Source organism: Oncorhynchus keta, chromosome 28, assembly GCF_023373465.1.
Source record: "Oncorhynchus keta strain PuntledgeMale-10-30-2019 chromosome 28, Oket_V2, whole genome shotgun sequence".
Classification (NCBI taxonomy): Eukaryota; Metazoa; Chordata; class Actinopteri; order Salmoniformes; family Salmonidae; genus Oncorhynchus; species Oncorhynchus keta.
In genome coordinates, this window is record NC_068448.1 from 28,553,590 (window position 1) to 28,581,578 (window position 27,989).

Sequence of the window (27,989 nt, forward strand, 5' to 3'; positions counted from 1 at the left end):
TGCTGTTGTTGCCAGCATAAACTAGCTGGTAAGGGCTTATCAGCACGACTGACTGAACCGAATCCATTCGTCTCCACACTCGACTCTCGGCTGCGTCATCAATTTGGGCACCAGGCGTGTGTCTGTAGCCTCTCCGGTTCAAAGAGGAAGGAAGATGGCGGACAACAAAGGCGAAGAGGATATGGAGAGCGCTTCCAAATTAAATTCAGAACCACGGGGAGAGGATAGTGGGGACCCCGAATTGAAAGATGTGAATTCGGTGATTGTCATAGAGCCCGATTCGAAAGAAGGAGATGATTTACTATCCCAAGAGAATGTTTCTCAGATGCCTACACCCGCTAACGTTGGTGGAGGAGGGGACGCAAGCAGCAACAGCGCGGGCGCAGGGGGGGCAGGCAGCACAAGCAGTAGCCCAGTTGGGAACACCAATGGGGGTACAACTGAGTCCTCGGGTGCTGGGGACATTGCTGGAACCTCACCAACATTCACAACCGAAATGTCCCCACCGCCGACGGTTCCACCAGCCAACCCCGTCACCCCAATAAACCTTATGGATACGTGCGCTGTGTGTAAACAAAGTCTCCAGACCCGTGACTGTGAACCCAAACTATTACCCTGTCTTCACTCATTTTGCTTGAAATGTATCCCCCAGCCAGAGCGACAAGTTACCGTACAGGTGCCCGGGCCGAACGGACAGCCAGACACCCACATAGGTGAGTGTAGCCCTTGATCATGACTCTCAGTTCCATCACATTAACAGTTAAGTCATTGGACGAAGGCGTCTTCTGTAGGGGGGGTTTGTTAAGAGCCGCCACGATCGGTCTGAACATTAACGCACATCACTTGCAGTACGGGTTTGAAAGCACACCTTACACATTTTTATAAGGTTAGGGTTCCCACACGGCCATATTTCCTGTTACAGCGCTTGTTTACGGAAGACAGAGTGGACTGACTACCTGTGCTAATTAGCTAGCGTCTCCGAACACCTGTGTGTAAACGGAAGACGGATGCCACAAACGGGTTGTCACTGAAAAATACTGTCGGCCTCAACTGTTAAAACCGTGTACAGTAAGTGTGTATTTTGCATTTGTGAAAATGTTTTTTATATGAAAATAGAAAATGTTATGTTCCTAGAATCGTACTGAAATTTAGAGTCGATGCACGTTAATATTTAGTATTTGTCTGTTTTGGCTTCCAGAGAAAATTCGCCCTTTAAACAGAACATGCAAAGTCCTTGGACTAAGGAGTAACGTTAGGCTCATTTAGTCCAATATTGGACTAAGGTGAGTGTAGCCTGTTTGATTGAAGTGGCTATAGATGTGTACCGGCAATTGTGTATAAGTATTGAGTACCAGGCAGCAGCCAAATGGTCAGCAAGCATAATGATATGCAAATAAATCGACTTAATGGAAAGTTTCATGATAATATTGTTTTCCACTAATTACCAAACGTCATATGGCGATAGATCTCTTTTACTTACTGTGACTCATTACAATAATGATTCACTTTGGGCCTAACAGCTCCTTATGGTAATGCAACATAGCATACTGAATAATCAACAGCCCCTGGGCCTGATAGGTCTATGCCAGAAGAGTATTCATATTGAATGTCACATGTGCAACACAGTATACTTATTTTCAGTTTGTCTTATCTGTAAAGAGCCTTGGCCTAAGACCCAAAATTCAGTTTCTCCATCCTTCCTCAAGGTGGGAAATGTGTCCATCCACCGAGCATTATACTTGCATGACAATTACACCAGAACTACAATGCCCACATAAAGACAAGCCACATTCATATTTGGTAAGCCCCCAAAATTCTGTTATGGTGTGGCTTTGGGACCGGGTGACATGATTGTCATAGGTGTGTGCATGTCTTCAGACAGAACACACATTTTGTTTTGCTTTTGTTAGCAAGGTTTCCGGGAGTAAACATTATGGAAAATTGGTGGACATGGAAAAGAGCTTGTTTTCTCAGATGTTCAAGCCTGAGGGGCTCTTTGAGTCCACCACTATGGTAACCAAATAACCTAGATAGCTACGGGTCTGTGTAGTTGATATTGGTGCATTGATCCTTGTGGACTAGGCCAAATAATGTTTGAGGACATCCAAGTGCATTTGGACCTCAAAGATATAGGCCTATAATGCCATTGACAAATTAAATGACTGATGAAATATGGTACTCTTGGTTGTTTGCTGGGAAGAAATAATGTTTTCCAGCTATACTAATTCAAATAATTTAGCAGATTTTTTCCGAATCAGATTGTTTCATATAGCCAGTTATGTCCAAAGAAATCAACCAACCAACTTTTTCCAGCTTGATATAATGATTAGGCCTAGGCCCATTTCTCACTTGTCAAAAATGTGGATTACTATTTACTTTTACTCTATCAATGGTCAATTCTAGTAAACCTGTTCTTGATACATTAACCCTAGGCTAACTATTGACATTCAGAACTCATTTACAGACAAGTTATTAAGGCCTAGGTTAAGATCATGGGCAACCAAGAACACATAATTCCAGCATTATTTCTGGCATTAAATCTAGGTAAAATGTTTCCCATTTTAGTTGTGGCCTTCTAGTTTTCATATTTTTATTGGTGGACATGTCGTACGGCCATGGGATGAACATGTCTGACTCCATCCATTACGCTACACTTGATAATGGCCCAGGAACACTACCCTTTCTGCTTGTCAGCCCCCATTGCATTCTGGAAGATGCCATTATGACACTTCTGCCTACACCTAGACTAGTCTGGTCCTCCTAGATCTGTTTGTGAGTATTGCAGCCAAACCCTATGGTCGTTGACATAGCAAACTTTTAGAATTGACCATTTCCATAGTGGTTGGCTATACACAAAAAACGATATGGGACCAGACTATGCCTTGTCTATTCAATGCCGATTGCATTTTGGCCACTGTGGTCTGAACTACCCAAGGGCTGTTCTTTTTTTCTTTTTAAATTATTATGACCCACTTTGTCTTATCAACATGGCTAAGATCGGATGATTTCAATGTAAAACATAAATACAGAATCCTAAATAAGAGCAGAAGACTTGGGTCTAACTGTTTAATGCCATCTCAAATTTCCTTGTGTGCCAAGTCTACAAAAAGAACAAAATCGCCACTTGGTTTGGTATAGCCTATTTACAGCTGAGGGATTGGGTTGGGGGGAAACTCGAATTCAATGGTTGAACTATGGATGCAAGGAATTACAGTTCATGAAATCAATATCATGGTTTTAAACATGTTTTGAAGCTATATGTTGTTTATTTACACATTTAAGTGTTAGGCCAATCATACAACATTACATTATATTTGGGGTTATTTGCTTATGTGAATGTGGCATTAATAGTAAGGCTCCCGAGTGGCGCAGCGGTCTAAGGCACTGCATCTCTGTGCTAGAGGCGTCACTACAGACCCTGGTTTGATCCCAGGCTTTATCACAACCGGCCTTGATCAGGAGTCTCATAGGGCGGCGCACAATTGGCCCAGCGTCGTCCGGGTTAGGGAAGGGTTTGGCCCGGGGTAGGCTGTAATTGTAAAATAAGAATTTGTTCTTAACTTACTTGCCTAGTTAAATAAAGGTTTGATCATTTGTAGTTTAAATTTAATGTAGATCAGTAGGCCTGACTGTTGCTGGAGGGCCTAACCATTGAATAAACAAACATGGACTAATGGTACACAATTGTCAGTGTCATACACATACATGTAGGCTACTAAAAAGGTCTGATAGCTATGTTACAATTTCAGACATTCATGCATGAAATTCTGCTTCACCTGTTATTTAGGTCATATAAATGGTATAATGTAACAGTACCGACCATGAAATAGATTATGCATTTGGATACTGTTTGTGCGCATGCACCCTGACTTGCCTCAGTTGAAGGTGTCACAGCTGCAGTGGCAGATCAGATCAGCCTTGTTGGTGTGTTCTCACAAACCCTCCAGCTGCACTCACAGCCAATCACTCAGAGCCCCCTGCAGCTGGGGCTTACACAAACCGGCTGTGTGCAGCCTGAGCCGGGAAAGACTGGCTCAAACCGGTTTGTGCTGCATCCAGTGATGTACAGGGGGATTTAATTGATGGGTTTAAGGGAGTTGAGGGGAGTTAAGTGTGGGGTAGTTAAGGATTATGTATTCAACATTTAGGGTTATGTATTTTCATCATGCATATTATTGCTCTCTTATGATATAGCTCACTGATTTACATTTCCTGCATGAGCATAGCAACCTCATTATTCAGAAATGTTGAAAATAATAGGACATTTGGGGTGAATCAGAATAAATAATAATAATTTAATGGATTTATGTTACTCTTTTCCCAACCCTCAATGGGCAACTGCCTCATCCACCACCAATGTGTAGCACCCACCTACTTAGGCCCTATTATGTATTCCGCTATTCATATGGTACTTACCAATTCAATTGTAACATCTTTATTATTACTAAGTTTAAGTACCAACCAATTGTAAATGGCAAAAAACTGACACGGCTGATATTTCTCGAAGAAGGCTACCCAGGAACCAGTCTTTCCATACAGTTCAGATTTTTAGATACAATCAAACTCATCTTCATCAAAAATGTTTGTGCGGCAGGTAGCCTAGTGGTTAGAGTGTTGGACTTGTAACCGAAAGGTTGCAAGATCGAATCCCCGAATCTGACAAGGTAAAAATCTGTCATTCTGCCCCAAACAAGGCAGTTAACTCACTGTTCCTAGGCCATTATTGAAAGAATTTGTTCTTAACTGACTTGCCTTAAATAAAGGTAAAATGAAAATGTGGCGGGACAAATGATTAATTTAAAAAATGTTATGTAGTTGAACCAGCTTCTGATGCCTAATGTGTTTGATGATTTGCATTCGTCTCTTTTCTATTTAAGCTTTTTGAATAGCCTCTGACCTCTGTAGTATCTGTATGAAAACAATTAGTGAGAAAATGCTGTTTTTTTTCTGGGTTGCTGATTTCAAATGTTTTCTTTGTACATTTCTATAGGCCTAACCAGTGCTTCTCTCTTGTATCTTTCCTCTGTCTACTCTAGTGAATGTGATGCGGTGCATAGTTTGTTGTCAAGACTGCAAACAGACCGACATCATTGACAACTACTTTGTCAAGGACACTACCGAGGCCTCCAACACTTCAGATGAAAAATCTGCACAGGTATACCACACAATCCAGTTATATTCAAGTGGATGGTTGATTAATACAAGCTCCCATTTTATCAGCTGGATGTAGCCTAGCCTAAGTATGTGTGTAAGTGGGGTCATGTGTTTTGACTCATTCAGATGTGCACCAGTTGTGAGGACAACGCAGATACCATAGGCTTCTGTGCAGAATGTGGAGAGTGGTTGTGCAAGACCTGCATCGAGGCTCACCAGAGGGTCAAAATCACCAAGGACCACAAGATCCGCAAGAAAGAGGACGTCTCTGAGGGTAAACTGTCCTACAAACCTAAACACAATATGTAATGTGTACCCAGGAATATCAATTGAAAATTTGACATGGTTGGATGTGTAGGCCAGCGCTTTCTATTTGCAAGTAGAAGGCTCTGGTGTAGGCAATTGGTGTCTCATAGCACGGTGTAGTTTCACCAGGCCTCCTAACTTCATAGCTGATTTGCTGTTGCCATGGCAACCATGCTGCAGAATCAGTCAGCGTGTTCCAATAGTAGATTGGCCCTGCTGGGTCTCAGTATAGCTGGCATGCAGTACTATATATTGTGATTATATCAGACTTTTATGAAATATTAATTTATGTATCTCTCTTCTATTCTTTCTCTCTCATACTTTAACTTTTTTTCTACCCAATCACAAAATGTAATTCTTTCATACTTACTTTCGTTTGTTTTTCTCTGTCTCTGTAGAGTCTGTAAGTGTGTCGGGTCAGAGACCTGTGTTCTGTCCTGTCCACAAACAGGAGCCCCTGAAACTCTTTTGTGAAACCTGTGACACACTCACCTGTCGGGACTGCCAACTTCTGGAGCACAAGGAGCACAGGTAGTACATGCAGTGCATAGCCAGCACATGATTGATCTTTAGAATAGGAAATCTAAATCTGTAGTGGATTCTAGTCGGTGGTGGTGGTGGATGGTAATGCATCTGGTTTTGTGTTACATTCACATATCGCCAATGAGGATAGGGCACAATGAGAAAAGCAGCATCTAGTCCAGTGATCTAAGCCCAAGTGTTCTGTGCTGAACAAAGTTTCTCCTCTCTCAGGTACCAATTTCTGGAGGAGGCCTTCCAGAACCAGAAAGGCTTCATTGAGACACACATGGCCAAATTGCAGGAGAAAAAGACCTATGTCCACTACTCTCACGCTCACGTGACAAGCAGGTACAGCATCATTCCCATCTCTTCTGTGAAAGTGTCTTGCTATGCTACTTCATAGCTGCAGGGTGAACTTTCCTCTAGGTATAAATCTAGAACCAGCTTCCTGTCCCCCAATCCTAATCTTAACCAGAGTGGGAAAAATGCTAGGGGCGCTTAACCCTACAGCGATTTCATACAGGTTTGTTAATGATTTGAGGAAAATTTCCCCTCCCAATGTACCCTTTAAGCTGTGCGCGGGTGCGTAGTAGCCCCGAGACTGCCGCGCAGTTCCCTCGGGACTGCCAGCCCACGGAGAAAAGCATGAGATTGAACTTCACTTAACTTTCTAGAGTTTTCCCTGTTAGTTTCCCTTTACTGTGGATGTGTGAATGTGAATGAATCAATGCAATACTTTACAGTGGATGTGTGAATGAATCAATGCAATACTATCCACTTTCAATGCAACATACCTAAACTAACTATGAAAGAGATTTTGTTGTAGGCAGAATGCATCTGAGTAGGATTCTATTGCAGTAACATGCATGGCTCAGCCCGTACTCCACACAGACCAGTGTGGAATAACCAATCAGAGCTGCAGTAGGCCTATATGCAAATAGACTATTACCATATATGGATATGTGCCATTTTACGTTGCACTGAACTGTGTTTACAGCATGAGCGGTCATGAGTAGATGCGCTTTTTTTGAGGTCAAAGCGAGAGCTGCATGTAGCCACGTGTGCACATTTTGTTCATCCTTTGCTAGTTAGTGAGTTATTAGCCCAGATAGATCATTTGTGGTCAGCAATAGGCGAGTTTTTGCTTCCTACAAGAGCACGAAACGTGTGCTTTGAAAAGCGAGTCATTTTTTTCTTTTTTTTCCTTAAAGGGGCAGTGTTGTATTTTGTAGCCAATAGGCAGACAGTAGTAAAATTGGTCTGATTCTTTGTAATAATGGTATGGGAATAATAATGCATTTTACTTTGTATAGTGGTTTCTTGCGTCAAACACAACAAGATTTTCTGTCACCTTGTCTGAAAGACAAGCGGATAAACAGGGTAATGTCAAGCCTTGCATGTTTTTTTCAAAAGTCTCATGGAATGTAGGCATACATTGAACACCACACATTGGCTGCTACTGTAGGCTGAATGATAGAACAGCTATTTCCTTGTTCAAATGTTATAGGAAGCATTTTTCTCCGTTGTTGATGGTAGGCCACTCTGGTAGGCCTACATTATGATCAAATAGTCACAGTAGCCTAATTGGCCACTTAAAGCGGGTACAGCTACAGTGTTCACAGTAAACGCATGCTGGTAGTTGCACAGCATTTACTAAAAGTGCTATTTTATTGTTTATTAGTGTGTTTCCAGTTTGAGTGTCTGTGTCTGTTTCCATCCAGGCTAAAGGAAGTTACTGAGACCCATAGGAAGGTGGAGCATGAGATCAAGATAGCTGTGTTTACTCTTATCAATGAAATTAACAAGAAGGGCAAGTGTTTACTGCAGCAACTTGAGGTAAGGCGATAATGGAACCTATGTAAGGAATGCATTTAAACTTATCTTCAGAACCCTTAGAATTGAAAAAAAATGACATTCTGTGTATAACTATTTATGCTCTCAGGCCCATTTTCCTAGAACCAGATTATGCAGATTATGCCTAGTCCTGGACTAGGCATAATCTGCATAATCTGGCTCTAGGAAAATGGGCCTAAGAGCATTATACACAGAATGTCACTAATCTGGAGATGTTTAATCCAGGGCTAGGGCTCGGAAATGCTCCATCAGTGTTTTCATCACTATATAATACTAATGAACTGTATCTAAGCCTATATATTGAGAAACATGAATACAAATGAATCACTATGAATTTAATCTTGCTCCGACATTGCCAGATGATGGGAAGTATATTCTGTGATGTTATTTGGATACTGTTTTAACTGAATAACAAAGGGGTTATGGTTTACCCTAATTACGTAGTAATCACATAGGCGGATGCCTGTTGGTAATGGCATGTAGCCTAGTGGGCTGCAGGTAGCATAGCATTTTTGAGTTTTAGGCCAGTAACCGGAAAGTTGCTGGTTCGAATCCCTGAAAATTGTTCCTGTAAATTGCTCTGGATAAAAGCGTCTGCTTAAATGACTAAAATGTAACGTTTCTCCCTACTGTTTGTCCCTTGGTCCTCCAGAGTGTGACTAAGGAGAGGAGCATGAAGCTGTTTTCCCAGCAGACAGACATCGCCAACCTGGCCAGGCAGATCCTCCACGTGCTCAACTTTACCCACTCTGCCATTAACAGCGGCAGCAGCACCGCCCTGCTTTACAGCAAGAGGCTGGTACGGAGTACAGATAAACACACACACACTCAGGGAAAAGCTCACGCCATGACATATTCTCCATGACGAAAGGCTAAAGGGTGCACTATAATATGCGGATGCTATGACAGTTGCCCTATCCGAAATCGATCCTCTGTATATTGTCTATATAGTATCTGCAAACAAATGACATCCCAATATCTTCATTCTTCAGATCATCTACCAGCTGCGCAAGGTTCTGAAGGCTGGACTGGAACCAGTGCCTCAGGCTAATGGTTCTGTTCGCTTCTTCTGTGACCCCACATTCTGGGCTAAGAATGTGGTCAACCTAGGTGAGAGGACCCCCCTTTGACTGTGATGGGGTTTTGGTGGTTTACTACTATACATGCAAGGACATCCTGTTTCTGGTCAGTGATGGTACAGTGTAAAACATTTAATAGAAAAGGAGATGTGGGGGGGGCCGAACTCGATATACTTTATGAAAATTACTAAAACCAAATGGAATCTGTGTAGTAATGATAATGGACGTACATTCATAGTTTCCTGACTGTGTCCAGCTCCCTAATAATCACCCAAATGAAAACTAGACAGTCAGGGAGCATCGAATAAAAAAACTGGATAGAATAATTTTTCCCCTCAAATTTTGATAGTGAGAAAATATAACACTTTTTTTGTTTGGCCCCCAGGGTAAAATAAGTTTGACAGCCCTGGTCTAGGGGTATCTTCATACACTCAGTCACTTACTCTTAGCCTCCCCTCTCTCCCCCTCCCACTGTAGGGAACCTGGTGATTGAGAAGATGCCCCAGGCTCAGCACCCTCCCAACATTATGGTGGGGCCCATCTCCCCGGGCCATGGCCACCCAGGCCACGGAAAACACCCAGGGCAGATCAACCTGGCTCAGCTCCGGCTGCAGCACATGCAGCAGCAAGCCTTCGCCCAGCAGAAACAACAGCAGCAGCAGCAGCAGCAGCACCAACAACCACACCAGCAACAACAGCAGCACCAACAGAGGATCCAGGAGCAGATGCGTATTGCTTCCCAAATGTCCCAGCAGCACCCTAGGCAGGGTGGACCTCCGATGGTACAGCAACAGGTAGACTGTTGGGGTACCGTTGTTCCCATTGATAGCAGTGGTGTAGTGAAGGGTAAATGTATGTAAACACTGTTTACCCACCTATTGTGGATATAGGGTGTATTAATTTACTCACCGCAAATTGTGATCAGTGTTTATTTTGTTATCATTACGTCACTGATCGATAGCGTACATTTGTCAAGCCAGGTTAAATCTTTTTTATTTATAGAAAATATTTATATAGGCATAACATAGTAGAACTATAGTAGTACTGAGTATTATCTGTTGCTCTAAGGATTTAGTTCATTATAATGTCATTTTTATGTAAAAGTATAACTGTCACTCCCCAGCCCCCGCGCCTCATCAGCATGCAGGCCCAGCAGAGGGGCCCCATGAACGGCGGTCCCCTCATGTACCCCCCCCACCACATGCGTCTGGCCCCGGGACAGGGCCGCATGCCCAGCCCCAGCGTCCAGCCACGCATGCCCAATGGCCAGCAGTACCCCGCCATGATGCAGCCCCAGCTGCAGAGACAGGTCAGACTACACCACTCACATTATATCCCTTAGGGGATAAAAAATTGTTGTGATGAATTCAGTTGCGGTGTATATATACTTTATTACTCCCCAAAAGGGAAATTGATCAGAAAGACAACATCCTTATAATAATAAGAACAGTAACATATACAGTAAACAATAAATGTTTTATGCAGAAACCGGTATGACTGATTGGCGATACTGTTGCCATTTTGTAGTAGAATTTTCACTGAGTGTGTATGTATGGGTACCTTTTTGTGTTTAGCTGACTATAGATTCTGAGATGAGCCACCACAGGTTTCGTTTGTTACATCTAACAGGGGTTTGGCACTTTTTCTACTTGTACTTAAATAGTAGTTGTGTTTTGTGTTGCATGGGCATGATTAGTGATTATGCTTCCCAAATGACCTTTCAGCACGTCGTAGACCTGGTAGAATTTAACAATAATGAATAGTTAATTCTGTTGTTAATCTGTAGTTTTTGACCTCCCTCCATCTCGCTTTCCCTGTAGCATTCTAACCCAGGTCATGCTGGACCCTTCCCAGTGGCCTCTCTCCACAACGTGAGCGCTGCCAACCCCACCAGTCCCACCAGTGCCAGCATGGCTAGTGCCCATGCCCACCGTGGCCCCGCCAGCCCCATAGTGGGTGCCATTGAGCTCATACCCTCTGTCACCAACCCAGAGAACCTGCCCTGCCTACCAGACATCCCTCCCATTCAGGTACACAGCGCTCAGGGAGCAGGCACATGTCACGTACCTTCATATATAACCATACCTGCTGCCATTCTCATCCCACTCATTTTCTACTGGCCCCACCTCTTTGCTTTTTTGTAGATCTGGGGTTCATTGGATAGGTATGATTAATACAGTGCATTTGGAAAGTATTCAGGCCCCTTGACTTTTTCCACATTTTGTTACGTTACAGCCTTATTCTAAAATTGATTAAATTGTTTTTTTCCGTAATCAATCCACACATAATAACCCATAACACCAAAGCAAAAACAGTTTTTTATAAATGTTTGCAAATTTATCAAAATAAAATGAAAACGGAAATATTACATTTACATAAGTATTCAGGCCCTTTACTCAGTGCTTTGTTGAAGCACTTTTGGCAGCAATTACAGCCTCGTCTTCTTGGGTATGACGCTATAAGCTTGGCACACCTGAATTTGGGGAGTTTTTCACATTCTTCTCTGCAGATCCTCTCAAGCTCTGTCAAGTTGAATGGAGAGCATTGCTGCACAACTATTTTCAGGTCTCTCCAGAGATGTTCGATCGGGTTCAAGTCAGGGCCATTCAAAGACATTCAGAGATTTGTCCCGAAGCCACTCCTGCGTTGTCTTGGCTATGTGCTTAAGGTCGTTGTCCGGTTGGAAGGTGAACCTTCGCCCCCAGTCTGAGGTCCTGAGCGCTCTGGAGCAGGTTTTCATCAAGGTTCTCTCTGTACTTTGCTCTGTTCATCTTACCCTTGATCCTGACTAGTCGCCCAGTCTCTGCCTCTGAAAAACATCCCCACAGTATGATGCTGCCACCACCAAGCTTCACCATAGGGATGCCAGGTTTCCTCCAGACATGACTCTCGGCATCTAGGCCAAAGAGTTCAATTTTGGTTTAATCAAACCAGAGAGTCTTGTTTCTCATGGTCTGAGAGTTCTTTAGGTGCCTTTTGGCCAACTCCCAAGGGAGCTGTCGTGCCTTTTACTGAGGAGTGGCATCTGTCTGGCGATTCGACCATAAATGGCTGATTGGTGGAGTGCTGCAGAGATGGTTGTCCTTCTGGAAGGTTCTCCCATCCAGGAACTCTGGAGCTCTGTCAGTGACCATTGGGTTCTTGGTCACCTCCCTGACCAAGGCCCTTCTCCCCGGATTGCTTAGTTTGGCCGGGCGGCCAGCTCTAGGAAGAGTCTTGGTGGTTCCCAACTTCTTCCATTTAAGAATGATTGAGGTCCCTGTGTTCTTGGGGACCTTCAATGCTGCAGACATTTTTTGATACCCTTCCCCAGATCTGTGCCTCGACTCAATCCTGTCTCAGAGCTCTACAGACAATTCCTTCGACCTCGTGGCTTGGTTTTTGCTCTGACATGCACTATCAACTGTGGGACCTTATATAGACAGGTGTGCCTTTCCAAATCATGTCCAATCAATTGAATTTACCACAGATGGACTCCAATCAAGTTGTAGAAACATCTCAAGGGTCATCAATGGAAACAGGATGCACCTGAGCTCAATTTCGAGTCTCATAGCAAAGGGGCTGAATACTTATGTAAATAAGGTATTTATGTTTTTAAAATCTGTTTTCGCTTTGTCATTATGGGTATTGTGTATAGATTGAAAACCATTTTAGAATAAGGCTGTAAGGTAACAATGTGGAAAAGGGTCTGAATACTTTCCGTATGCACTGTATGATTAATATTCAATGTAACTTCTGCCATTGCTTTATACCTATCTGGTAATTTCCTATTGTTGCTCATTGAAGGAGCTAGGGGAAGGGGGTAGGGAGTGGAATTGGAACATGGCTCAACTCCGGTGAACTGTAATGTGGTGCCTAGTGAAAGTCTACACACCCTTTGCACTGTTGTCACATTTTGTATTGAAAATCAAAACCTTTTTTGAATTGGGATTTCGCCCCCCAATGATCTACACCTCAATGATCTACACAAACAAAGTAAAATAACATTTTTTTTTGAGGGGGGGGTGTGTATCTTGATTGCGTAGGTATATACACACTACTCTCTGTTGCACATCTAAATAATTTCAGAAGCAAGTTTTTTTTCAGTAAGAAAATCACACAATTACTTTAATTGGGTCCGTCTGTGTGCAAAAGTATATGGTTTTCATAATTTTTGAATAACTTATTCTGTATCTAAGGATCCTCAGATGTATAGTAAATGTTAAAAAAATATATAAAAAATAACGTCAAAGCCACCAAAGTGCTTTAAAAACTTGTCAGGGATGAATTTGTAGACAGGTACAGATCAAGGGAGGTTACGAAATCATTCCAATAGACTGAATACCCTTTTGAGTATAGTAATTAAGCTATTGGTGGTATATCATGTCACCTGGTTACTGAGAGGATCTGACCTTCCTTCATAACTGCGTTAAAGGAGAGAATGGGAACTATTAAGCTAACATTTAGAATTTTTTTAAGATGGTCATACCAAGGATCATTTAGCTATTTGATTTTGAGTTTTAGGATCCCTTAAGTTATAATTTATTTGATGTAACATTGAATTTGGCGTTACTGCTATTAGCCCATAGAAGCTGTTATTCAATGTGTTCTATCTCCATATATACTTCCATTCATTAAAAAAAAAAAATGGTACCCAGCTACCTTCAGATTAGTCTTGTGAGGCTTGTGGGCGTCCTAGAGTAAAACAACCAACATGTACCTGAGACTGACCTTTCCATGGAGGGGTCATATTAGTGTGTAGCCTGAACGGTTCAGACTCTACAGACAGAAGTTGGCAGATCGGATGTACCGACTTCAGACGAGTCCCGTGACGCTTGTGGGGGTCATAGAGCAAACGGGGAGTAACACAGTGTTCGTCAGAGTCTTATCTTTCAATAGAGAGGTCAAACCATTTGGATGCTACCGATGTCTTCACGAGAAGACTAGTTTTGGAATGTGTCATGGTCTGACAGACACAGATCTAGCTCTGCCACCTTTCACCGCAGATGTGGATGGGCAACATTGGCGTGTGCAGTGGATTGAGTTGCAGCCCATGCAAAAAAAAAAACATATCTCTAGCTTAAGCTAATTAGATTCCAATGTAGCGGTGTACATCGACTCTAGGGGTTTAAAACAGCCACAGACGTCATTGTCTGAGCTGAGGGAAATCTGTGGATGGATCAACATTGCATTCATAAAAAAATCCATTCCAAATCATCCTTCTGGTTTGCAAAAAGGACATTAAGGAATACTGTAAGAGAACATGGCAAACAAATTTACTTTTTAAAATAAATGCATAACTTTAGGTTTGGGGCAAATCCGAAATCAGAGTGAACTTTTCATATATTTCATGAATTGTGGTGGCATCATCATGTTAATATGGGCATGCTTGTCACCGGCAGGGACTGGGGAGTTTTGTTAAAGGGGCAAAGCCCAGGTAAAAACATTGTGGAAATCATGCCTTAGTCGGTGAAAGTTGGTGGAACTGTATTCAAAATGATTTACAGCAGTAATTTCTGGCAAAATTATTGACTCGGTTGTGGAGACCTAATACTATCATTAAGTCTTTGTTTTTATTTCCAAGAATGTATATAATTTTGAAGTGTGGACTAGTTTGTGTAGATCCGTTGGGGAAAATCCTGATTTTTAAATCCATTGTTAGATTTTAATTTAAGCGAGACAAATGTGACAACTGTGCAAAGGGTGTTTAGGCTTTCACTAGGCACTGTACATGGTGATCTTCATCAGCAATGTTCCCAAGGTGAGCTGAAAACGACCACTAATTCGGTGTTATTTTCCTGTGGTTGGATGCTTTGGCGCCATCAGCTGGAAGATGCAGGCTCCAGCAGTCTGGACGCCCTCCTGAGTCGCTGGATCTCAGCCAGCACATACCCTCAGCTGGGCTTGTGGCCCCCCGTGGACATGAACCCCTCCCCGGGACTCTCCACACACTCACCTGGCTCCTCAGGTACTGGAGGACTACAACACACACGCGCACACAGCTTCAATCCCATCTATGATTTTAAATCATTTGTCAAAAACAACTGCTCATATCACTGTCACGTTTTACGAAGATAATCGTTTGTATCTCATGACTTCTATATTACTGCTGGAGTTCAGTAGCGGTGTCCCTGGACTTCCTGACCCATACCCCTTTCCGTTTCCCAAGAAATATATTGAACGGTCCTGTGGAATAATAATATAAACATTTTTATGCCGCACTAAAGCAAAAATACAAAATATGCATGTGCGAATAGCTGCATGAACCGGACATATCAACTCTGGCTTCATTCATACATTAGACTAGTCATCACAACGCTAGCAGCCTACCATATTAAGCCTACTTGACGTAAAATCTCCAATAGAAAACATCACTTGAGCAACTTGCATGACTTTTATAAATTGCATTGCTGACTATCATGTGTAGGCTTCATGCAATGTCTCAACGCAGTTACTGAAGGCAATCTCCACATTCACAAATCTCTGCTACTATGGTGCTGCTGAATCTCCACTACTAGGCCTATTTGCTTATGTTTGTTTAGCTGGAATTGGATAATGTTCCCTGTGACAGTCTCCACAATAAGCGGGTTATCATTAAGTTAAAACGGCCGCAACCTTCTGAAATTCCCTTGATAGCCAGATGCAAGGGGAGAGAAAAGTGCCAACAAGCTGGCTGACATCTTTCAGTCAAAGGTAAGCTAAAATGAATGTAATTTTCACCAGGCTGTTGGCTAATAACCTCATAATATTGTAGGCCTAAATCAACAAAATAGCGTGGTGTCTTTGACAGAACTTTGAGTTGATTAAATTGTGGCAAATACAACAAGAAACAGCTAGATTCAAATCCATATTTCTCCATTTACAGTGTTATAATCATGCCCGATTTTTTTTTTTTTATCTGCTGGTATTATTTGCTTTAATTAGCATTTCCAGTTTGAACAGGAATACCGGTATGGTTGCAATTTTCTCAGGAAGGATTTTCAGGAAAATATTCAATCCTAATTACTGCTTCTTCCTTGCTCTCTGTCTATCTCCCACCCACAGGCTTATCAAACTCCCACACGCCCGTGCGGCCATCCAGTACTTCCAGCACAGGAAGCAGGGGCAGGTAATGATGATACACAAGTTTAATACTAGAACTCTGCTCAAAAAGTTGAAATGACACTATTGCATAAAGCTGTGGAACATCCATAGGATGGACAGAAGGTAGCAATGCAGATATTGTACCATAGAGTCACTCCTAAACAATGAGTCCTCATCTCACTGGTATACATGTAAAAGTATATGGATGACTGTAATGGAGGTCTTGACTCTGTGTGTGTGTGTGTGTGTGTACATTTGTGTCCTCAGCTGTGGCTCTGCGGGGAGGCCAGTGCCAGCGAGCGCCCCAATGGAACAGCAGGTCAAAGTCAAGCAGGAGCCCGGAATTGAGAAGGACTGTGGCTTCTCAGGAACCACCACCTCCAACGTCAAAACGGAACGAGTGAAGGATGGAGGGAGGAGCGCGTGCATGGTAACACATCTCTAACTGCCCAGCTTTTTCACCTACCCTGTCAGTACCTTGATCTTAATCTAGCAGGTATCTATGTACCTGAGGCTATGTATGCTCTCCTCTATTTATTTGGACAGTGAAGCTAAAATGTTTAAATGTGGCTCTATACTCCAGCATTTTGGATTTGAGATCAAATGTTTCATATGAGGTGACAGTAAGGAATGTCACCTGGCTATTTTCTTACATATCTGTTTTACTGTTTAGAAATGAAAGCACTTTATGCATCTAGTCCCCCCATTTGAAGAAGTCACAAGTATTTGGACAAATTCACTTACTGGACTGGTTTCACAGACGAGGCTTAAACCTAGTCCCAGACTAAAATGACTGTTTGAGCTGTCTTAACGCAAAGCGACTTGCACAGACTTATCTTAAAATAGTCATAGATTTAGCTTGTTCTGGATTAAACAAAGCCGATTGCAAGAGGGAGGATTAGAGGTACTCTAGGACTAAATTGTATCTTAAATTAATCCTTCAAAGAGGCAGGTTTAACTTCTGCTTAGTACTGTTTGTGAGGGAGGATGGACTATTTCGAATATCTAAATGAAGACCAACATGCACTCCAGAGGCCAGCCAGATGAGTACTTGTGGATAGGAGTAATCCATTAAATTACTTTGATGAAATAGCTTTTCGAGACCGCTTTCATATGTACAAAAAAAATGCATTGGAGATGCATCTTTGCTTGAGCCTAGACTTTCCTCTCTGTCTCAAAGAGGAAGGTCTTTACCCAATTCTTTCCAAGTTATGATAACTTTGAGGTTTTTGTAATATATATATATATAATCTTTCATCGTGAAACTGGTGATCTGTGTGGTGCCAGTGATGCAACTGTGTGTAAAATAGTTCAAAGTATGCAGGGCCATTTGTGAACTGAGGAGTCTTTACATCAAGTTTCCTGATGCTGCTGGCCAAGCCCAACGATATTGGCACTTTCCAGGAGTGAATGGCCGAATAGATGGATGTCATGTTCCCATCAAGTGTCCATAATCTCCTGATGCTGAGGAGTCTACAGGAACCGTAGGAACTGGTTTTCCATCAATGTTCAAGGTGGAGGCACTCCTAATTTAGTTTTTCCAAACATTGTTACCCGTTGGAAGGGTGCAACTCACGATTCAAGGATTTTTCTCAACTCTTCATTATGTGCTCAGTTTCAGAGAGGACAACATAGTGGACTACTACTTGGTGACAGTGGATAGGTCAGAGTAACTTTTTAGTCACTCCATACATAAATCCCACAACAGCTGAGCAGCAAAGATACAACAGAGCTCATATCGAGAGGGATGGTCGAGCGTATGTTTGGAGAATGGAAAAATTGATTCCAGTAAGGATGCACGATATATTGGTGAACACATCAGAATCGGATGATATTCGCTACAAATGTCAATGTCTAGTTTAACGCCAACGTGCAAAACCGATGTCAAAGCTGACGTGCATACCTATATAACGTAGGTACATGACATAATGATGGCATGTAAAATTTTGCGCTATACGTGCAACACAGCATTCCTAAATTAGCCCACAATGTCTGCTGTGTGGATCGAGCAGTCAACAAGTCAAGCAGTCATTTGAAAGAGGAACACAATTTCAGCGAGACAACTCAAAGTTGAAATCCATTAAAGCCAAGATAATGGAATTCATTGCCCTTGACAATCAACCGTTCTCTGTTGTGGGTGATGTTGGCTTTCGCCGACTGGTTGAGCACTGGTACACATTACTAAGTGCGCTGTTTTTCAGATGTTTCCCTACCGGAGTTACACAGTAATAGCATCACTGCTATTAGCTTCACGACAAACATACTATGGAACGCCGTTTGGGTCTTTGCGTGTCAAAGCTGTACAAAAAGGTCTGCAAACACCGGCCACGAATGATGTGTTTACAATACCGCGTTGGTAATAAAGCATAATTTGTTTGACCGCAACTTCTGGGGTAGCTATCTTTAGCTTAGTACCTAGCTAGCACCAATACAACAAGCCTGAAAACAATAACCTGTAGAAACTGCAGTAATTTTCATTATTTTTAGCAATGATTTGGGAATCCTTGTGAGTAAGTATTAGCTAGGTATCCACTTGTTGTTTGCCTATTGAAATTGAACTTCAGTTAATGAAAATAAATAGCTAGCCAGTTACTTAACCCTGTTGCCCAAAACTAATGTTATAAGCAGCCAGCTGGCTTCATCTGGCTAGTGAGGTCTTTACTGAACCAGGTTCTGGATTAGGCACAATAGTGGAATTTGCTGTTTGTCTTCAAAATAAATAAAAGTATGCCATTGACAGTGATGCAAATGAATACAAATAGTATTATGCCATACTTTTATTTTGAATGCTAACCGCAAAGTCCACTATTGTGGCTATCTTCACATAGATGGGTCCAACCACTATTAATCAAGTAAGAACTGTCTTATAAATTAGGGTTATTTTAGATGATGACACCTAGCTAGCTAACTATAGCTCCTGAAACAGATTGTCGTTTTGCTATGTTTTTGGGGAAGAACATTGGTTGCATCCACAAGCTAGCTCGCTTTTTTTTTAGGACCAGCACTGTAGGTGCGCGAGACAACTTTACCAGCATACGTATCGATGAATCATTGTGACATGAAATACGAGTGATAGTGTAATCTATGTGTAATAACTACGTAAAAAATTATGAACGGTTTAAAATTTTAATGTGACGTGCAGTCATATTCAGGTCCTGATTGGTCAACAAGCGTATTTGACACATCAAATAGTGTTAAAACCTGTTAGGGGGTTACTAGGGGGCAGTATTTTCATTTTTGGAAAAATAACATTCCCAAATTAAATGGGATATTTTGTCAGGACAAGATGCTAGAATATGCATATAATTGACAGCTTGTGATAGAAAACACTCTAAAGTTTCCAAAACTGTAAAAATATTGTCTGTGAGTATAACAGAACTGATGTTACAGGCGAAAGCCTGAGAAAAATCCAATCCGGAAGTGACTCATCTTTTGAAAGCCCTGCGTTCCGATGCGTCCCCATTGAGCTGTGAATGCCCCATCAACCAGAATACGCTTTCTACGTATTCCCCAAGGTGTCGACAGCAAAGTGACGTAGTTTTACGCATTTATGTTGAAGAATACCCGTAGGCGGCTTCATTGCGCAAGTGGTCACCTGATGCTCCCAGAGAAATTCTTGCATAAAATACAGAGATAGCCATTATTCCAATCGCTTCTACTGAGAAACCAATTGTCCCGGTTGATATATTATCGAATATATATTTGAAAAACACCTTGAGGATTGATTATAAACAACGTTTGCCATGTTTCTGTCAATATTATGGAGCTAATTTGGAATATTTTTCGGCGTTGTCGTGACCGCAATTTCCGGTCGATTTCTCAGCCAAACGTGAAGAACAAATGGAGCTATTTCGCCTACCAAAATAATATTTGGGGCAAAAATGAACGTTGGCTATCTACCCGGGAGTCTCGTGAGTGAAAACATCCAAAGTTCATCAAAGGTAAACAATTTAATTTGATTGCTTTTCTGATTTTCGTGACAAGGTTGCCTGCTGCTAGCAAGGCATAATGCTATGCTAGGCTATCGATAAACTTACACAAATTATTGTCTAGCTTTGGCTGTAAAGCATATTTTGAAAATCTGAGATGACAGGGTGATTAACAAAAGGCTAAGCTGTGTTCCAATATATTTCACTTGTGATTATCATGAATAGGAATATTTTCTAGGAAGATTTATGTCCGTTGTGTTATGCTAATTAGTGTCGGATGATGACAACGGTCCCGTTCACGGGATGGGGTGTCACTAGAGGTTAAATAGTATATTTTTTGACACACGGAGGCCCAAACGGCGTTCTATAGAAATCCTGGTTGAGAATGAAATGACTGAACAAATTAACAACGAAACAGCACAGCAAGTGAAAGAAATAGGTTTTTATTGGTAATGGGGACATAAGTAAATGCCAACAAAATAACTTTTTGGTGTGTGTGTGTGTGTGTGTGTAACCTTTATTTAACTAGGCAAAGCAGTTAAGAACAAATTCTTATTTACAATATGACGTCCTACCCTGTCCAAACCCGGACGACGCTGGGCCTATTGTGCACAGCCCTATGTGCCTTTAACCGCTATGTGTGTTTGTGTTAACTATTTAACTGTACTAGAATGCTTAAAAGGCCACTAAAATTGTAAATATCGGTTATCGGTATCAGGTTTTTTTGTCAAGAAAAATATTGGATATCGGTAATCGGCCAAAAATGTAATTATCGGTGCATCACTAGATTCCAGTCTTTACGCAGTACACTCTGTTTCAAGCCAAGAAGATTCTGCAAGCTTTCACATTGCAGCACTTCAACTAGATGATATGCATTTAAATATGTAATGTATTCATTTTGGCTTATTTTTGCTTTGGTAATGTTTGTTCTGTACAAAATTAAAATGGTGCAATGCAGCATAATTAAATGAGTGACTAAACCAAGGCCAGTTTTAAATGTAGTTTGTGGTGATTAAATACTCACACTTATGAATATCCTAATTATAAAACAGGTATTTCTTACATACCATATTGTGTTCACCATGACTGGTAATCACAATTGTCTCATTACTGTATATTTGTTTGGCTCATACCTCTATCTTCCAACTTAATGTCCAATTCAACCTGTAGAATTCTCAATTTCACTTCATGTTCTTCCTTCAGGTATTTAATTTTATGCTCGTGAAATTCTCTGGCTAACTTTTCATGCATGGTCATCTTTTTAATCTCTGCTGAAAGATGGTGGCAGCATCTTCTCTATAGCAGATGCTATAGCAGATGTGGAAGGTACACACTCACTGTGCACTGGCTCTTCCAACATGTTCACATTCCTTTCCTCTGGAAAAAGAACACCGTTAGAAGCACAAATAAACTCATATGGTCCTTAGAATGAAAGAAGAATAAAGATTGACACAGACAATGAAATATATTTACCAAAGGAAGTAACCAATTTACTTTATTTTGGTATATGTACCATTTGTGCTCAGTTCTTCATCTGAACTGTCCAAATGGTAAACGTCTGGTATACCATCGAGGTTGCTGGTGCTCTATTATTCCAGACAGGTCCACCACCAGTAGTATATTGCTCTCTTCTGATCTCTGCATTCTCTCTTTTTAAAGCCAGTGTAAGGTTCTATAAAGGCAGAGTGATGTCACAAAAATATGAATATGAGAAACGTGGAATACTGATAATAATGAAGATATCTCACCTGAAGTTGTTGTCCTCCTCTTCTTTTGGTTACATTTTCATTTGCATTGAATTCACTGCAAATTGCAGCCCAACCACTCTTTTCCTTTTGCTTAGTAGCAGTAGTATGGTTTTTACTTTCAATAACTGCATGGTTTGACATTTGTTTTAGTAGTGTTTTTTCATACTCGCTAAAGTTTTTTTTAACAAATAGTTTTTGCCTCTGTCATTATTTTTGTCTCAAGATTAACACCAGTAATGGTGTTTTCTATTCCATTCTGGGTTTTTGAGCACCATTAGACCCACAGCATGTACTCTTACTGAACCTAGTCAAGCTTAACCCAGGTGTTCTCATTTAGACCTACGTTAAAGTACTATTACTCCATCCAGAACTCCTTAGTCTCCGACTAACTAAGCCAAATTTAAGCCACGTTCACGAAAGCTACATAAATGTCCTAGTTTAACTAGTACACATTAAGGCCTACTCTTGGCTTAATCTAAGCCCTGTCTGTGAAACCGGCCCACTATTAAAGTAGTCAAAAGTTTAGTATTTGGTCCCATATTCCTTGCACACCATGACTATGTCAAGCTTATGACAAACGTGTTGGATGCATTTGCAGTTTGTTTAGGTTGTTTCAGATTATGCTTTGCCTATATGTCTGGGTAGCCTAGTGGTTAGAGTGTTGGACTAGTAACCGGAAGGTTGCAATTTCAAACCCCCGAGCTGACAAGGTACAAATCTGTCGTTCTGCCCCTGAACATGCAGTTAACCCACTGTTCCTAGGCTGTCATTGAAAATAAGAATTTGTTCTTAACTGACATAACTAAAGTTTTTTACATTTTTTAATAGGAAGTGAATGGTGAATAATGTATTGTCATTTTGGAGTCACATTTATTGTAGATAAGAATAGATGTTCCCGAACACGTCTACATTTAATGTGGAGGCTACCATGATTACAGATAATCATGAATAAGGATGAGTGAGTTAGAGGCACAAAGACCATACCCCTCCCAAAAAATGATATCTTCTCCTGTTATTGGTAGTGGTGAGAGGTTAACATTTTTAAGGAAGTTTCGGCCTCACTTCTTGGTGCTACACCAGAATTATCAATGTACTTAACCCACTTGAAAGCATTCAGCTTTTTTTAACGTGTGTATCTGTCCCACAGATGAGTAGTCCAGAGATCAGCCGGACTCCCCCTCTCCCCGTGCTGGGCTCTGTGGCTTCTGCCTCCTCTGTCCAGGACGCCCTCAAGAAGTTGGGGGAGCACGTCAAAACTGAGCCCCAGGACCAGGAGGCCTGCAGCGGGGCCAACGGGCCTAGCAAAGCCCCTAGCACGAGCCCATCCACTAAGGCCTCAGACGCCCCGCTGACCAACAGCAAGGGAGCCGGGCCTGCTACCCTGCGAACTCCACGCACTGCAATGGGGACCAACCAGAGCGGGGCGGGAGGGAAGGATGATGACCCCAACGAGGACTGGTGCGCCGTGTGCAACAACGGGGGAGAGCTGCTTTGCTGTGACCGCTGCCCCAAAGTCTTCCACATCACCTGTCACATCCCCACCTTGAAGTGCTCCCCGAGGTGAGCCACTGATCTAACACTACATGCGTACACACAGGATGGCTTTAACTAAGTGTCAGAATAAGAATGATTTTTTTTTTTTTTTTTAAACCCCTTTTTCTCCCCAATTTCGTGATATCCAATTGTTGTAGTAGCTACTATCTTGTCTCAACGCTACAACTCCCATACGGGCTCGGGAGAGACGAAGGTTGAAAGTCATGCGTCCTCCGATACACAACCCAACCAGCTGTACTGCTTCTTAACACAGCGCGCATCCAACCCGGAAGCCAGCCGCACCAATGTGTCGGAGGGTACACCGTGCACCTGGCAACCTTGGTTAGCGCGCACTGCGCCCGGCCCGCCACACGAGTTGCTGGTGCGAGATGAGACAAGGACCGACCAAGCCCTCCCTAACCCGGACGACGCTAGGCCAATTGTGCATCGCCCCACGGACCTCCCCGTCACGGCCGGTTACGACAGAGCCTGGGCGCGAACCCACGGACTCTGATGGCGCTGCAGTACAGCGCCCTTAACCACTGCGCCACCCGGGAGGCCAAGAATGATTTTCATTCATATTTCAAAAGATAGGCCCTTTTTAACATTGGATGCTGATAGCTTGCCACACATCGGCTATCTGTATATATATATATATATATGCCTATATATCTGGGTTGTTGTGTCACATTTTCTCTCTGTTTCCCCCCTCAGTGGAGAGTGGATGTGCACGTTCTGCCGGAGCCTGGCCAGCCCGGAGATGGAGTACGAGCCTGACGACGAGCCTCGTGGCGAGAAAGACACCAGTGAGCAGGGCCTGAGTCCTGAGGACCAGAGGGTCAGTGGAACCATCCATCTGTAATACCTAGATTATGGCTTTCCCTGCTTACAGTTGAAAGGACTTTCCCATAGTATTAGTAGTTGCTCCTGCCACTGCATTTCCCTACTACTTTTATCAGTGAATTTCAGTTGACTTTAGATGCCCTCACATTTGAGGAGTAAATCAGTATGAATTCATTTAGTACACTTCTCTTAGTAAGGAGTATGTGAATTACGGAAAACTTGTATTTATTAATCTTGATGCGCTACTCATTTCATCTTAATTTGCTGTGTTCAGGCAGAGGGACACATTCCTCATCTGTCTCTCTTTCTCTCTCCTAGCTGAGGAATGTTAAGCAGTTGTGTAATGTTCTCCTGCATAACTGCCCCTCTACCCTCTCTCTTGCTCTATTTCTTTGTCTGTCTCCCTCTCTCTCTGCAGAGGTGTGAGCGTCTCCTGCTGAACGTTTTCTGCCATGAGCTCAGCGAGGGGTTCCAGGAGCCTGTCCCTCCCTCTGTAAGTATCACAAGCTTGTGAAAGGCAATGCCACCTGTATTCTATCTGACCTGGATGGCCACATGTACTCTAGAGTACATCCTATCTAGGTTTCTTCTTTCTTGGGACTTTTTCCTGGGCACTGTGCTCTTGATTCTGCCATTGCTTTCTTTGGGGTCTTGGCCGGATCTCTGTAAAAGCACGTAGTATCAACTGCTGATTAAAAAAAAAATATATATATATATTGTATTTATAAATACATTTGATTGGTTGGTTTATGGATACTTCCCTATACCCACAGCACCACTTTACTTCAGCATTGTGGCTATAACCATAATGTTCTGTATAATAAATTAATGATCCAATATGGCTCTCTAACCATGGTGTTCCCCTCTCACCAGATCCCTAATTACTACAAAATCATCAAGAAGCCCATGGACTTGACCCTGGTGAAACAGAAGCTACAGTTGAAGCACGTCCAGCACTACCAGAGCCCCATAGAGTTTGTCTCGGACATGCGCCTGGTCTTCAGCAACTGTGCCAAATACAACGAGGTGAGTGGGCATGACTTCCATGCATGATGAGATGGGGCTGAGTGATAGTTGAATGGATGCAGGAGAACACATGCACATTAATACTGTATGCGGGCAGTGGAAATGCACTATGCAGAAGGTTGATATCCTTATCACACCATTTTGCATGAGCTTTGGCACCCGCAGGGATTAATGTTGGATGACCGGATGCAGTTATTGGGTACTCACACTGGGCTGTTTGTTGTGACTGTGGTGTTGCAAATATATTTAGCCTATGTGCCGATTATCCAACCTGAATATTTTCATGGCCTCTAATTTAATGTCTTCCTGGTCAGTTATCTTGTAAGCAGTTAGAGAGCCTGCTACCATAAGACTCCTTGATTTTTTTTACTTATGAGTTGACAAAACAAGCGAATCTATAAAGCATTGAACTATTATTGTCACAATATATTAGACAGTTTTGTCATTCTAAATAACTTGCCGCTTTCTTGCAGAGATTACCTTTAAAATGCTAATACATTCCGTTTTGTCTGTATTCATTATAGCTAACCGTTTCTATCAATGATTGATTGTTTGTCTTTGACTTGATTGTTTTTGGGTGGAGTTTTCCTTTAATATCTCTTAGTATTTGTTTCATTAATCCATTGTTGATGTAGTTAGTCACAATGCTTTGCATGTCAGCAATCACGTTTTCAAGATGTATAACTGTAAAAATACAGAAATACAGCCTGTGGTATATTTTGTGTCATATGATGCTGCGTTTTGCAGAAGATCATTTGAGGATGGAATTTTCCTTTTAACGTGTATATTTTCAATAGATACTAACACAAATACTTGGACTTTTCGAATGCAAAATTTGTACCGTGTGTGGGCTCTTCATTGCATTGGACCTTTTTGATATGGTGTCAATGTTTACTTCATTTAATCTCTCTGGACATGTTTTCAAGTGATGTGTTTAGGGGGAAAAAGATTTACAAGGAATTTTGTGATTTAGATTTTCAATAGTGATTTGAGATGGAAAAGAGGGGACCAATATACTACCTTGTTTTGAGAGAATCAATGAGGGACTGAGTTGTGGAGGTAATGTTAAAAGGTTTTCTATTGGTTGCAGTTGACTTAGTCAACGGTCCAGCACAATGGGTCATATATGCAAACTTAAGATTTGAAGAGACACTTACTAGGTATCAGTGATGTGACTGTCAGTGTCAAGTTACTAGCCAATTTAGCAGAAATTGAAAGACGTCTTTCCCAGGAATATGCCAGGACCCACAGCAAGGCCATGGCTGCTGTTCAGAATTCAACAGGCAGAAGCAGCCAGGTAAAGACAGACCAAAGGTAAAGACACTAGACTAGTTGGGAAATGTAATGGCTAGATTTAAGCAAGGTCTGCAACGGCATCCTCCATAAGTTAGACAGACAGTAAGTGAAACAAAAGTTTATGGAGGAATGACGATGAGAGACACCACATTTGGACACCAGTTCAATAAGGGGTGTATTTTACTTAGGCCCAAAGACCAAGGGTAGTGACAGTACACATGGTTGTTACCTATAACCTGTCTGTTGTGAAATCCCCCCTTTCTGCTTTTTGTCTTTATTTTACTGTTATCACCCCTTTTTTTAGATGTCTCGAATAATCCAGGTATATGATGAGGAGAAACAGAGTAATGTGCAGGTAAGCTGTTTCTAATACACATGGAGGGGAAAGGTTAGGCTGCCCACCGTGCCACTATGTTAAAAATTTGGGTTTTCTGTGTTTTATTTGCATTTCCACAATGAGGTTAGAATAATATTGTGAAAATGATGATAATGCCTTTTTGAAGTATAAGAGCTGTTTGAAAAGATTGAGTAAATTTGTTTAGACCAATAAGAAAGAGTTCCAAACCTCTGCCAAAAACAGCTAGTTTTCAGTTTTCCAAACTCAGACCACTCCTAGACAGTCCAAGCAAAATTCTTGCTTGAGAAATTGCTCTTTGCTAGGAAGCTAATTGTTTATTTTTTTACCATTTTAATTGGAGAGAAAAAATAACACCAAGGTACTTAATTGTTACACAGAAATTATTTAATATTGAGAAAAAAACAGCTGTGTTGGACCTTTAACCCACTAGTGTGCTCCATCTCCTCCCCTCCCATTCCTTACCCATTCATCCCTCCTATTAAATGGTGCCCTCACACCCCACCTTCCTCATACTCTCCCCCTCCTTCCCACCTGGCAGGCGGACTCAGAGGTGGCGCAGGCAGGGAAAGCCGTGAGTTTGTACTTTGAAGAGAGGCTGCTGGAGCTATACCCAGACGAAAGTTTCCCTGAGGTACCAGAGGAGCCGGAGGCCCCAGTTGGAGAGGGAGAGGAGGCAGATCTCACAGAAGACTCAGAGGATGAGTTTGTGCAGCCTAAACGCAAGCGGTTAAAAACAGATGAAAAGATGCTTCACATCAAGTGAGAATCAGTGTTAAAAAAGGAAAATAAAAGGTCAAGAGAAGTGAAAGGATTTTGTCTTCCTCATCTGAAATGCAAGACCTATTGTACACATTTACAAGTTTTTATTTTTTGCCTCTTACTTATTGTAAAATAGAAATTAAATTAGTCTGTATCTGGCAAACTGGACTTTTTAAAGACATATTGGAAGTTCCACGCCTTCATTTCCTTTGTGGGAATTTATGGATGTTCGAGAAAATGCTTGTACAGATTTGAAAGTGTTTTGTTTGCAGTAGTCTTTTTTTCTATTATCATTTATGATAATATTTGTGAAACATGCTTTATAAAATATCCAAAACTCCCATTCCCACTATTAATCTTAATGTACTATAAAGTTTGACATGAATTACCTAACAAGTATTTGTATTGTGTTTGAAATATTTTACCGGCTGTAAATAAGAAAAACCAAATGAGGAAAACCAGTGGATTGTTTGGTCTTTCACCAATAAATAAAATATGTTCAAATATTTACTGTCAATGT

The 27,989-nt window shown here is 41.8% G+C and overlaps 1 protein-coding gene across 4 annotated transcripts; it reads left to right on the forward strand.

Moving 5' to 3' along the window:
- Positions 1-18: 18 nt before the first annotated feature.
- On the forward strand, positions 19-27,986 carry LOC118360969 (E3 ubiquitin-protein ligase TRIM33-like). 4 transcript variants are annotated; one of them, XM_052482685.1, is made up of 20 exons: positions 19-713; positions 5,037-5,155; positions 5,281-5,428; positions 5,859-5,991; positions 6,214-6,330; positions 7,704-7,818; positions 8,489-8,635; positions 8,829-8,946; positions 9,393-9,709; positions 10,039-10,224; positions 10,736-10,945; positions 14,721-14,862; positions 15,939-16,002; positions 16,245-16,407; positions 22,802-23,214; positions 23,902-24,025; positions 24,449-24,523; positions 24,904-25,056; positions 26,657-26,707; positions 27,249-27,986. In XM_052482685.1, exons 1-20 carry the CDS (start codon positions 155-157, stop codon positions 27,471-27,473), a joined length of 3,579 nt encoding a protein of 1,192 aa, XP_052338645.1. In that variant the 5' UTR covers positions 19-154; the 3' UTR covers positions 27,474-27,986. The 4 variants fall into 4 exon arrangements, with proteins under 4 accessions (XP_052338645.1, XP_052338644.1, XP_052338646.1 ...); XM_052482684.1 differs by having other exon boundaries at positions 8,829-8,945; positions 9,389-9,709; XM_052482686.1 differs by having other exon boundaries at positions 8,829-8,945; positions 9,389-9,697.
- Positions 27,987-27,989: the final 3 nt, after the last annotated feature.